Below are 12,935 nucleotides of genomic sequence, written 5' to 3'. Positions count from 1 at the left end.
AAGTGGCTCGACCAAAGTGGTCTTGTCTTATCACGTGCGTGACCCCACAGGCAACGTTTTTCGCGGCAGACGCACACGCTCGGCAAGTATTACGAGTGGGCATGTCAAGTCCGACCTACAACGTGGTCAAGCATTGTTATTTGTACAAAACTAAGAAGGCAGACAAGAATCACACCTGCACTCGAAACACAGTGAACTGTCCTTAAATGGAACCTCAAGGGACCAGGAAAATTGGTTCCATTTATCAGTAGCTCCATTTACTGAGAAGAATTGCAGAGGGCATTGCGTGAATGCAAAACCAACCAACCATGAGGGTGGTGTTCCATTTACGCAGTTTCCATTTATAGAGATTCCAGTGCATCTGGGAATAAACAGACATGCACAGAAAACTCAGAGTTCAGAAATAAACAAGAAAGCCTGCAACATAGTCACATGATGGGGCAACGTTTTTATTTGTAGAAAAATAAAAAGACAGGCTGAGAACATGTCTACTCCGGAGCGTCCAGGAAGAAACAGTCCCGCACGAAGAACTAAATGTTAATGAAGTCCGCAAATAAATGGGGAAGGTGAAACAATGTCTACCAGAGGGTAGGGAATGCACAACCAAAAAACGCAGAGGTGCAATCACAGACGCCGAGTCAAAAGATTGAGCTTTCTCTGCTTCGCGACGGAGACACGGGAATGATGGAAAGGTAGCGGTGGCATTTTTTTTTATTCGTGTCTTTTCATATATCACTCGAGCTGTGCTGCCCGCGCTTGCAATGCAACAAAGAGGCTTCGAAGGCCCACTCGGCAATAATTGTCTATAAACTCCTAAGTGGACCGGCAACATTTGTAAAGGCGATCACGAAACGTTTGTGAACAGCATTTGTGAACTTGCGTCAAAGCAACCACGTTTCAGTCGGACAGGATCGCTACGAAGATGGCACACAAGCAATTTGCTCTATCCTTTCAGATGCCCTGCATAACACTCAGGCTTCCCGAATTATAAAGATTGTTATATCTGTGCATGCCTCCTGGAATTTATCTGCTTCTTAGAACAACTTGAAAGATTACTTGCACGCGAACGAGTTACAGTGAACGAGTTACAGCCCATGTGCAATGCTGAGTCACGATTGTTAAGTTGTGGCGGCAGCAAAATTTCATAATGGCCCACCTACAATGTGGCCCTGGAAATATTATACATGATCAAAAATGAGCCTGTTCTCATTGTCAATATAGTCAAAATAAATAGTGGTGTCAAAATAAGCGAATGCAATGTCATGCAATAAAGTGCTTTGAAAACGTCTGTTGTACATGCTTGATAGGTCCAAATTAAGTTCCAGGTGTGTCGCTAGCACCAACTCGATAGAGAGCCTAACAAGACAACCAACAAAATGACAGACCTAGCAAATCTGGCTAAAGTGGTTATAAATAAATAGTATATAGTGCTTTGGTAAAGCAGCCACGCTAGTAGTTACATAATTTTTTTTTTTTTACTAACAGCCAATAGAACATTAGTAGATGATGCAGGCATCCAGTGGTTAGTGTACGACGCATATCACAGACCATGACCTGCAAAATTATCAACGCACTGCAGGCGCCAGCCATTGTTCACTGCACTTGTTCTGACCATGCCGCGTCATTTCTGGCAAGTGGTAATGGCAGTGCTTTTTTTTTCTCTCTCAGTTTTGGCATCAAAAACGAATATTTTTGCAAGCTTCTCTCGGTGCACCCACTTGCATCAAACGTAAAATTTCGCATGAAGACCGCTTCATGTCTACGCTATCTAAAGCTAGTCTTTTACGCAGTCAAAAATTTTATTGCTGTTCGTCTCCAGAAACCTCGCAGTGTCTTCAGCAGTCCCTTACTAAGGTGCAAATTCGTTTTGATAGTATGTGCTAGCACACGCAGTACATCCAAACACTATGTGCAGCTGTCTTAATATAGGCAAAAGAAAAAGAAAAACTTCTTTCCACAAAAGCCACTTCAATTCTCTGCATGCGGGAAGTAAATAAATAATAGCGCACCTTGGACAGAGCAGCGTTTATGGCTCCGACGCTGCTACCATTTGTCATGTGTGCCATCTGCTTAGCAATCCTATTAAGTAGCTTGTAATACAAACTGGCAGCACAGGCACCTCCTCCTATAAAAAATACAGTGCTGTCCAATCCTTTTCAACAAGGCAATACACTATCTGAAGTTCTCTACAAACAGTACTCATTGCTGACGGAAAGAAGACATAGTCTGCAGCGTAGCTGCTTACTCGCTTAAGACACAGCCTTAAGATGTTAGTCGCTTTCTGAAGAAAGCACAAGTCTATCTCTCACATTCAAAAGGCTGCCTTCGACGCATTACTTCGTGCACCAGTCCTAAGCAGCCCTAACGCATGCCACTATCGCAGACTGGCCAGAAGGATATGATTGTCTGGCGAAGGCTAAATAAAGAAAAGTTCCAAGAACTCCAATGAACACTAATTCTGTTTTGACGATTATTTGAGTTTGAGAACACTGTAAATAACCCTTAAGAGCACAACTTCAGCTGTCTAAAAGCTCTTGGAGCATGAAGCGGATACTCTGCGTCGTACCATTATACTGACTCTGTTGTGAATGAGCCGAACAAGGCCTTTATTAGGCAAGACCTACATCGACGACTCGAAGACAAGAAGCCTTTTCTAGAAAGCAACTCAAGGCTGGCCCAGTGAATGTGAAAGATAAATATTACAACAACTCTGCAACAGCACCGCTTGTATCACCTAGCATTGAACTTCTTGAAGTGCTTTGACAGTCTTCATAGAAACAAAAAAGAAAGATAAAAAGAAGACAGCAGCAAGATGCCAAGGAGGACAACAGCAGTGGATATCAACACTTTCAACGAGGGTTCTACATCGAAGTGTCACAGGTCAATTTCAAAGTGGAACAGGCACTAGGTCACCAATCAACTCACACAAGACAGTCAAAGCCAGATCAAATCTAAAAACACAGACACACACATTTGAATCACTGGCAGAAGAGTCACCGAAAAGTTCTAACGTCACCGCACACACATGAAAAGCAAGCAGAATCTATAAGAATGACGGACCTTAGTTTGGCAGGCGACAGAGAGTGACAGACGACGCTTGCAGTTTTTTGTCTTGCAACACAGAAAGCAGATGATTGGCTCCCAATGCGAGTCACATGCCCAACAATGGCCTGTGCATGGCACAGTTGCAAACAGCATTTGCCCAGCATGATCGCACAACACAGTTTTTTTGGAATTAAAAGATCACAAAGGTGTGGTAGTGGAGCAGTTTGCTCATTTACAGCAGAGAGGCGAGTGCGTAGCAGAAATTGTGATGCAAGATGGCTAAAACAAAATGACGCTTTCAACCCCTTCTGTGTTTCGGTTGAGCTAGGCTCATTTGCGCGGTTTTGCTGGCAACAATTTTGGATGAGTACAGCTGATTATACACAACAGGTCAATTTCACCACGAGTTTCATGAAACCACTACTACTACAAAGGAAGCCAACAGTTGTAGACTTTAGTGGGCCGAATGGCAACTACGGTAAAAGGCACGAAGCTTTCCCGTTTTTATTGTTATTCTTTTGCCATGACAAATTTAATCCTTGAGATCAGGAGGCAGGGAGCCAAGAACACAACGATTCTACAACAGGAGTGACGTTAAGGGGACAGGAGCCTTTTTGTGCACTTGTATGATCTACGTCAGTTAAAGTAGAATGTAACTGAACTCTTTCCCTTCAAATACCATGAAAAATCTGTAACAGCAATCTTCCCAGCATTCCCCTCAAGGTTGCCGTGGAGCCAGTTGCGCAGTGAGAAAGCAGCAGACATCATGACACCAGCATGATGTCTTTGAACGTGTGAAATCCAACGTACATGCTTTTTAGAATTTCAGATATATAGAGCTTTCCCTCTCTGTTTTAGAGATCCCAGATGGAAGCACCATACTGTGCCAAAAGAATAATTAGGAAAGAAGTTCTAGGGACGCGCTGTTGATTTGTGTCGCCATCGGGCCCCATGGATTTGCCTATGGGTCTAACATGTGCATACAGCATGGAAAACACAATGTTAGCTGCGTGCGCATGCTGCAGCAGTTCTAGCAACAATTTGTTTGCTATCAGGGAGAAAAACGGCAACGCCGTGAGAAAGGTGCTGGTGAAAGCTGTTCTGAGTGCAAAATCGAGAAGGCACCAACAAGAGATTGCAACTGCAATATTCATTAGGTGAATTGCATTTCTGCTACTCTATGATGTTGTAGTTGGCGCATATTAAAAATAATAATGATTTCATGGGAGCTGCCACCAAGAAAAACACAGAAGGGGTGAAGAACTTTTACCTTACATTCCAGAAATTACAAAGACAATGCAACCCCAATGGCATAATATTTTTTGAATCACATACAGACAACACATTTGCTGTCTACACCTCTTGCAAGACGTGCGCTTTACATACAGACAGTTTTTTTAGTGTGGCGGGCATCAACAAATGCGCACTATATGCCACTTGAGATAGGCACACCTTGCTAGCTAGTTGCGCCATTCAAAGCAAGTGAGCGCAAAGCGTTCTAGTCTCTGCTTACAAACGCCCCTTTGTACACTTTTGGTAAATAGCCAACAAAGACCGTTCTACTGCTCTGACTACAAACACACCCAGCACGATCGAAACAGGAAGAAACAGCAAGAAGCAAGACGCTATCACACACAAACGTACAATACCACGGCGTTCTCACTGGGTGCTTCAACTTGGCGAAACTGGAACACAGAGGGGTGCTCCCTCTACAACTTACTGTGCAGGAGCATGCATTACAACCGCAACACCTTCTGTATGGCTCCCAACGACGACTTCGAAAGTTGCAGACAGGCTGCAACACTCACCGGGCATTACAACAGGGCCAACAGAGGTGCTATTTCAAACGCGAACATCAACAGCCTCTCCATTCTTCTTGACCAGTTGCTGCACATTTCTGTGCACGTCACACAGAAATGCACTGGAGTGTGGGGGTGACGATATCACTTACAGTACAAGGTAAAGAACACTCGACGAAGGCCTTTGCTAGGCATTATGACAGCAAAGAATGCACAAAACGTTTCGCTACAGCAGCTGTGTGTAGCTCATCCAGCACAGAAAGTTCGTCAGTGGGATGTCCAAATACACTCCTTCTACACAGCCCTCTTCAGTCTATAGCCTTATCCCCCTGCCTACTCTACAGCAGTGCTAACAGTACAGAGGTCACCGGTAAAGCACTGCGGGTGGTCCTGACACATGTAACAATTCAAATGAGTGGAGCATATACAGTGCCAAGGTTTGGCACTGTCAGTGATTTTGCTTTTCGCCTAAGACAGCAGCTTCTCAAAATTTTTTTGCCTTGAAGAAATTACACCATACCTGAGCTGGGCTAGACGTCTTTTAGACTTACACTAGACATCTAGGAGGTCTTCTGGACCTATGCTAGATGTCTGGCTAAGATATTTTCTAGACTATGTTAGATGTCTTCGAGCTTCGTTAGCCACAGCTAAGCAGGCACGTCAAGGTGCCGACACAATCGCAGAATGTAAAGCTCATCAAGCAACAAGTTAGCACAAATGACTGGCGAGTGCCTCCAAGAAAACCAGAGAGCACTTATACACCACAGTAGGCAAGTAACGCAAGCGGCAGGGCAATGGGCGCGTAGATGAGCCATCTACTGCGGATGCGGTCAATTTACTTGGTGCGCATGTGTGCATAAAAGTAAACTTTTTTCATTCAAATGACAGCTCTGAATATGAGCATACCTTTTACAAAGCGCTTCACATATAAGCCCTGCTTTACTGGAGAGCATGGTTGCTAGCAAACGCAGACCAACTGCACTCTTAGGTGTAGTTCTGAATGCTCCTGCTAACACAATGCCCAACTAATTCCATGAACAATTGCTCGACACCAATGATGCAATTTTCCAGTTGAGGGCACAGCAAGTCAAATAGACGAATGTACGGGCTTGGTTACTATATACACTCAGCAACATACAGCTGACCAAAACATGAAAAGTGATCAATGCGGCCTGCAGAAACCCCTCAAGGTGTTGATTGCAACTTCCACATCATTGCCCATTTCAAGTGCCGCTGCCATGTATACCCGTCTTGGCTGCCAACACATCCCTGGTCACACCCACGGCAATTTATGAATATGAAACATCACATAGTCATCCCTGGTGAATCCCACTAAATGGTCACATGATCGCATCACAAACAAACGCTTAGATGTCAGCGTTCCCTTTTCTCCAATAAACCTTTGCACATATTGATAAATTTTGCTGCGAAGGCTCGATAAGTGGTGTCCTGAAATGGATGCGACACATTTTAAAGGGACACTTAAAGAGAAAAACACTTTCTTCCACATCAGTAAACTACCCACCCAAAATATCAAAAACACCACTCTTACTCCAATAAGATGCTTGGTAAGCCAGAAAAAAGCGCAATACCAATAGACGGGTGGCAACCCCTCCCTGATGTTCCCGCACCAGTTCATTGTGGCGTCATGGATTTGGACAACGCCTTCTAGAGCCCACTCAATTTAGCCTTAAAAAAAAGACTACGCTGTGTCTTAAGGGAGCCAAATATTGAACACGGCAATTTTTGGGAACTCTTGCTGGGCCAATGTGGCTGAAATACGAAACAAAATAAACCTATGAAATCCTTGATGTCACAGTGGCATCCTAGCATTGATAATTCAGCGCGAAACTTAAAAAACTTAAAATTTGACCTTTATTGTCTCTGACTAATCAACCTATTATTCCGAAATTAACAACAGAGTTTTCATAGAACGCTTTATCTGTTTAAGCTAATTTAGTGTTTTGCTTTAGTGTCCCTTTAAACATTACTTAACAATTCCGATTTTGAAGTATTTCGTTCACATGTACACCTTTGCACGCAGTCTTTAGAGGGTTTAGGTACAAGAGCTGCATGGTGGAAAATGTGCATACATTTTGTGTATACAATCGGCGCCCTTGTGTTATTTTTCCTTAGCGCTCCTCCAAATAAGTTTCAAAATGTATATACAGTCCATGTTCACCTATGGCTAAAGCAGTTGTGCCATACTGCTTGAACCACGTTAATTGTTAAATTTACAGGAGACAACGGAACTGCTTCCCTGCAATTTTAACCACTTTTCACTTTGAGGGGGGGGGGGGTGGCAGTACCAAGATTAAGCTTTGTCATTTATTTTTGGACGAAGCCCATTTCAGTGAAGGATGCTAAATGGAACAGGTTAGCACGTTTGCAGTTATGGCTTATCACGCTGCCCTTGCAACTCAACAAGACACCGTTGCCATGGGCCTTGCAATGTGTCGTGGTTGGAATGACAGGCAAGCATCATTACAACCAACCGAGTCCTCCGTAATGCATACTATGCACAGTAACATTCTGTCAGTTATGGTGTGCTTAGGTCCCAGAGCGCTCATTGCTAAATACTTTACTAGCAGCATGTCGGCCTTCAGTAAAAAGAATACAGATGCTGAGCATGACTGGATCAGTACCAATTTTTGCCACTCAAAGAAGTCACTGCCAAAAGTAACGCAGCAAAAAAAAGAAGTAATCCGTGGCCATTTCCATCTGATCCAAGGCGCAAATGGTGGCCACTACATCGGTGCCAGTCTGCATGCCCATTTCATGAACAAGCAGTGGCGACAAGAGATGCAGATCAGAAAGTAAACTGCCCCGTGTGAAATGAGCGGGACGGACCTCAAAGCCTCGCCGCATTTGTGGAGTTCCAACAGACTGCCAGGCAAGTCCGGCTGGCGACACACACGAACAAGAGAGTTTTGCCCAGCCATTTTGCTCTCTGTACGTCAAATTTTTGGATTGTTAACACGTCACATTCTTCAGCATGGAAGTTACAAGGCAAGGCCAGAATTAACTGAGCATCTTGCCAATGATTGAGTTTGGCATGAAAATGTCTGAAATGAATAATACTAAGCAAGCAAAATATGCAGTCACTGTGCAAAATTTGAACACAAAAGAAGGCGTGGTGCTACCTTAGCATGAAGGGTGAATGCAGCAAGTGATTTAGTAAGATGATAGGGCGCTTGTTCAGAAACCTTTGCTCTGGGATTGTTGTGAAAAATAATGCCAGCCTTGCACTCGCCAAACAAAGCACAAGCACTTGTTTAATGCAAATGTGTTACAAAAGCTGCCTGCTGGTTGCTGCCACACGAGCAGCTTGTTAAAACACTTGACGCTCTGTACAAAACATGTGCAGTGGACTTAAAGAAAAGCATTTTTGGGAAGATCCAAAACCATCTCGAATAAAGCAAGAGCCTAACACATCAACCTGCCATCTAGTACACAATGCATACCTTGCTTGTGCATAAATAAATGATAAACACGCAATAGAATATTACTGGCCTGGATAGGGAACTCGCCTAAAGTATCAAGAACCGTTAACATCAGATTGTGGAGGCATGTTACTGAAATGTTAGAAGAACCCCTACTATCAGAATCCAGGTCTGCACAACGCACAGCCTGTGCCGTACCTACCATCGGTACAAAAAAAAAGGTAGAAACAATGTATAGAAATACTTCACAATAACCAACAACAAACGTAACAGTGGGGGAAGATGTTAAATGGTTGTTTTCAACTTGAAATCAGCAGTAAAGCATCCTTTAAGGTAGGAAAAGACGTAAGTCGTCATACCAGTTCCGCCACACTCGAACTGGAGACAACACACGGAGAAAAGTAAGTTTTGTTCCACCCGTGAACGAACCTTAAAGGGGACCTAACTGAGACTGCACGCAAGAGAAGAATCAAGTAGCCCAGAATATACAGCATTCGTGGTTAAAACCTACATATGTAGGTATAATGCCGGAGCAGCAAGTATAATAAAAAATTTGTTTCTGCTGAGCGGACATTACTGCAGCTTGCAGAGTTGCAGAACGGCAGCACTTTGATACCTTGATTATGATTGCTTTCAAGCATGAAATGATCCTCAACTCCGAACAGGCAATGCATCACAGTATGAAAGTAAGACTGCACGTCATTAAACTACACATCAACTTCACCGTGACTGCCGCACTTTAACCTCCACCACCGAGGCTCCCAACAATGCTCCCATCCTTGCTTTGCAAGCTTGTACCGCCTTTGAAAGAAAAAAACAAAAACAATAAGAATTGAGATTCAGGTGCGACCAACCCGCCATTTCAGTCCATGACTGCAAGTACTTGACCAAATGGGGCACTACTATATGACATCGATATCAGCATGGGAGCAGTGGGCATGTTCTGAGGCACGTATCTATCTCACAACCCAGCATGACAGCAAACCATCACAGTTGCTTTGCACACTTGCAAGATTGAAGTGTTTTGCTTTCCTGCACACTTCAATGTCCTTGCAGAGACCAGCCAAGCTCAAAGCAGCCAAAGGTACTTCAAATGGCAGATTGAAAGCTTTTACGTGCTTGGATCTTTCAGCCATTACAAACTTCACAGCTCTTTACAGATTTCTTACAAAAACGTGCCAACAATGCACGTGCTTATTTCACCAAGCTTCACAGTCCGTATAACAGTGCTTCAAAACGATCAGTAAGTTAGCTACTGATAGCGCAACAAAAGGCTATCGATGGCATTAATATATTTCGCTATATGAAACTATCGATAGTATAACAAAAGCTATCGATAATAGCACTATCAATAGTACTATCAATAACATTACGATACTTCACCATTGACTGTGCTATCCAACAATGGTTTTGCAATTCTTGGCTAGTGATAGTACCATAAATTTTGTGATAATTGACCACAAGTAACACTCAGTTCATGCAGGTGGGTACAGGGAAATGTCATCATGTTTACGTCACAGGGTTTGCGTGGGCTATGTCATGTGGTTTTACGTTATCGATAGTGTGTTGCCTAAAGTACTGTCCATAGTTTTTGTACTATCAATAGTGTGATAATGACTCAACTACCCATATTGACAGTTGCTGCAGGGCAAACATATTTAGAAACACAATTGCGTTTCTAGCCTCTATTTCGCGATGCAGTTCCTGGTTTCTCATAATCTATAGCTTTGCATCACCAGCACGAAAGCCAAGTTTGGCAGCGTAAATGATTACGACCTACAACTTCCTGAACGCTTGAAGACAGCATAAACTGCATGGAAATACATTACCACATTATTCACGAGTGCCCATTAGTAGCCGAGGCTGAGGGGCAGCACTTAGGTATGTCATTCCCACAGATCAAGAAGCCAAGGCGGACAGAGAGGTAACCGAGCTGGGTCACCATAGCCGAACAGGCAGAAACCCTCACCGGTTCAAGCAATTGTGCGCACACAAAATTATTTGTCCTCGCCTGTCTTATACCTGTCAAAGTGTCTGTTCCAACAGGTTGCAAGACTTTTGTTCCTATTGCTGCAGCTAGTCGTGGATTTCTTTAAATTACTGTCGTAATTTGTTTAATGCTTCTTTACTGCTGTAATAGGGCTGTGCCTAATTGATGTGACATGGATGTCCTTGTGCAAGTGGCACAACCTGGCGCACTGCACAGCTCAAACTAGAAATCAACCTCTGCGCAGGCCCTGCGCAAGAAAACCTTGCTACCTATGCTTCTGGGGGCCCGTCTACATATGCTTAAAGCTGCGCATCAACAAGCCTGCACATAAACCCTCAACAAACATTGTAAATGAACACCAATGACTGTGCACCAGAGGCAGCAAAATGGCGTTCCGCGTAGTAGTGTCTCACTACCTCGACAGGAGTACTGCAATGCAGGTGGCCATTTGGCTTTGTGCGTACCAGCTGGGCACCCCCACGCCTTCCACGCATTAGCCGGCCCGCAAGCGCTACTTTCACCGACGGGCCACGTCAACGGGCACTTGCGCCGTTCCTCAGTAGAACCGCGTCGGTTGACCTGGATAGCCCGGGTGCCTCTGTGCGGCCGCCGCGGCCGCTGCCATGTGATGCTGCTGCGCGGCCGTCAGGTAGGACGAGGGTTTCGGCTGTGGACTGGCCAACGCCAGCGCGGCCGACTGCGTCACAGACGAGGCCAGTGTCCGCATGGGGACCATGGACGGCTGGGACACGTAGAACTTCTCGTCGTGGAAGCGAGGCTTCTGCAGTCCGTGCTCCAGGGCTTGGGGAACCACGGGCCCTCCGGGATACCCGGCCGCGGCAGCTGCCGCCGCCGCTGCAGCAGCGGCCTGCTGCTGCTGCTGTTGAGCGGCAGCAGCCTGTTGTTGCTGCTGCTGCTGCGCGGCGGCGGCTTGCTGCTGCTGCTGGTGGGCGAGGTGGAAGTTGTGCGTGGCCACCATCTGCTGCTGCTTGGCGACGGCAGCTGCCGCAGCGGCGGCCGCCGCTGCCGATTCGGCGTGGTGGTGCGGGAACTGCGGCGTCGGATACGCCGGATAGGGCACGGGCGCGGCGGGTGCCATGGCTGTTGGCACGGATCCTTGACCGGGAACGTGTGCGTAGTAGATGGGGCCGTGGCCCGGCGCGTAGGCCGGGATCAGTTTCGGAGCCCCGTACGCCGCCGAGCCGGGAATCTGGGCCTTGTACGCGTAGGGCTGCTGCGGCGAGAAGCCCGACTGAGGCGGTGTCGCCTGCTGCTGGGAAGACGACGATGTCGCGGCTTGCGACGACGGAGGCGGAGGCGACGGGGTCAGCGGTCTCTTGAGCGGTGCGCGATGCAGTACGCTAGGGTTCTGCGGAATTGGTTGCGCCAACTTGTACATTGAGTGCGCACGGTTCATTTCCTGGATGTAGAGGTGTTGCGGGCTCGCCGCAGCAGCGGCAGCCGCCGCTGCAGCTGCCGCAGCGTGCTGCTGCATTGCGGCGTTGTGGTGCTGCTGCTGAAGGTACTGCTGGTTGAGCGCTGCCATCTCGTTGGCCTCCTTCACGAGAGCCCGTTTGCGGGTGTCATCCTCGTGCAGCACCTTCTTGAGCTGCATGAATAGCTGGTGCTTCTCCTCCTTGAGCGTGACCAGCTTCTTCTCCGACTGCTGCACCTGGTCGCGGATCTCCTCGAGCGTCATCGCGTCCTGGCGACGCTTCAGTTCCCGCTCGCGTCGTACCCGCTCCGTGGCAGCGTCGGCCTCCTGTTCCTGCTTTTTCTTCTCGCGCTGTCGCATGATGTGGTTCTTGAGCGCGGCCCACATGGCCATGCTCATCTTGGGACGTTCCACCAGCGCTGGCATGACGGTCGCACGGTCGCGTGGCAGCGGCGTCGATGACCGGAACAAGGACCCGCACTTACGCCGCGACGCTGGCTCACTCGGTTTCTTCACCTTTGTTGCTCGTGCGGTCGACAACCTGAAGACAACGCGACAGACCACAACCTAAACCTCCTCTTGAGAGCGCAAAAAAATACTGATGATGTCAGTGCCACTGGGAGCTGCCAAGTCGCGCTGAGCGAACAAAAGAACCACGGCTTTATCACACGCTTTAGTAGCTCCACCACAAACAAACGTGCACTTCAAATATTGACAACAATTTGTGATCAACTTTTGCACTCTGCAGTTGTCCTGTCACCTGTCGGCGTAAAGGCAAACTAATATTTCATTAATAAGAACTTATTTTAAGAGAAAGCATTTAAGCAACGCTCTATAGACAACGCGACAATCTGCCAGAGCGCAAATAATTTTATGAAGAGTGTTGGTGGAACTTTGATTTGAAACTGTGTAACTCAAATTATTTGTCAACTACGCAGGAACGCAACGCGCAACTTACCGCTGTCACGGCGAGAAACTGGGCCGCTTTGTGACGCAGCCACGCAACCGCCCGCCGTCGTCGAAAAAGAAAATACAACGGCGAGACGCGCAGCGCGATACGAGCGGCAAACACGATCGTTCAATCAGCTGTCAGGAACGGCGCACCCGACAACAAAAGTGAAAGAAACAAACAAACAAACAAAAAGGGAGAAGCGTGCGAAACGCGAGTGCGGTGCCTGTTGCTGAATCACCGTGCGTGCCACGCACTCTGCGATGCGCGCTTT

The 12,935-nt window shown here is 46.5% G+C and overlaps 1 protein-coding gene across 1 annotated transcript; it reads right to left on the bottom strand.

The window, feature by feature from the left end:
- Nucleotides 1-428: 428 nt before the first annotated feature.
- On the bottom strand, nucleotides 429-12,813 carry LOC139061012 (G protein pathway suppressor 2-like). The gene is made up of 2 exons (XM_070540427.1): nucleotides 12,671-12,813; nucleotides 429-12,253 (listed from the first exon to the last, which is right to left on the bottom strand). Exon 2 carries the CDS (start codon nucleotides 12,136-12,138, stop codon nucleotides 10,834-10,836), a length of 1,305 nt encoding a protein of 434 aa, XP_070396528.1. The 5' UTR covers nucleotides 12,139-12,253; nucleotides 12,671-12,813; the 3' UTR covers nucleotides 429-10,833.
- Between the last annotated feature and the right edge of the window lie 122 nt (nucleotides 12,814-12,935).

Source organism: Dermacentor albipictus, chromosome 6 (genome assembly GCF_038994185.2).
Source record: "Dermacentor albipictus isolate Rhodes 1998 colony chromosome 6, USDA_Dalb.pri_finalv2, whole genome shotgun sequence".
NCBI lineage: Eukaryota > Metazoa > Arthropoda > Arachnida > Ixodida > Ixodidae > Dermacentor > Dermacentor albipictus.
This window is presented reverse-complemented; position numbering and strand designations above follow the sequence as displayed.

Bases quoted from the DNA above. Each gene is read 5' to 3' on its own strand.
- LOC139061012 (XM_070540427.1), bottom strand. From the start codon at position 12,138: ATGCCAGCGCTGGTGGAACGTCCCAAGATGAGCATGGCCATGTGGGCC.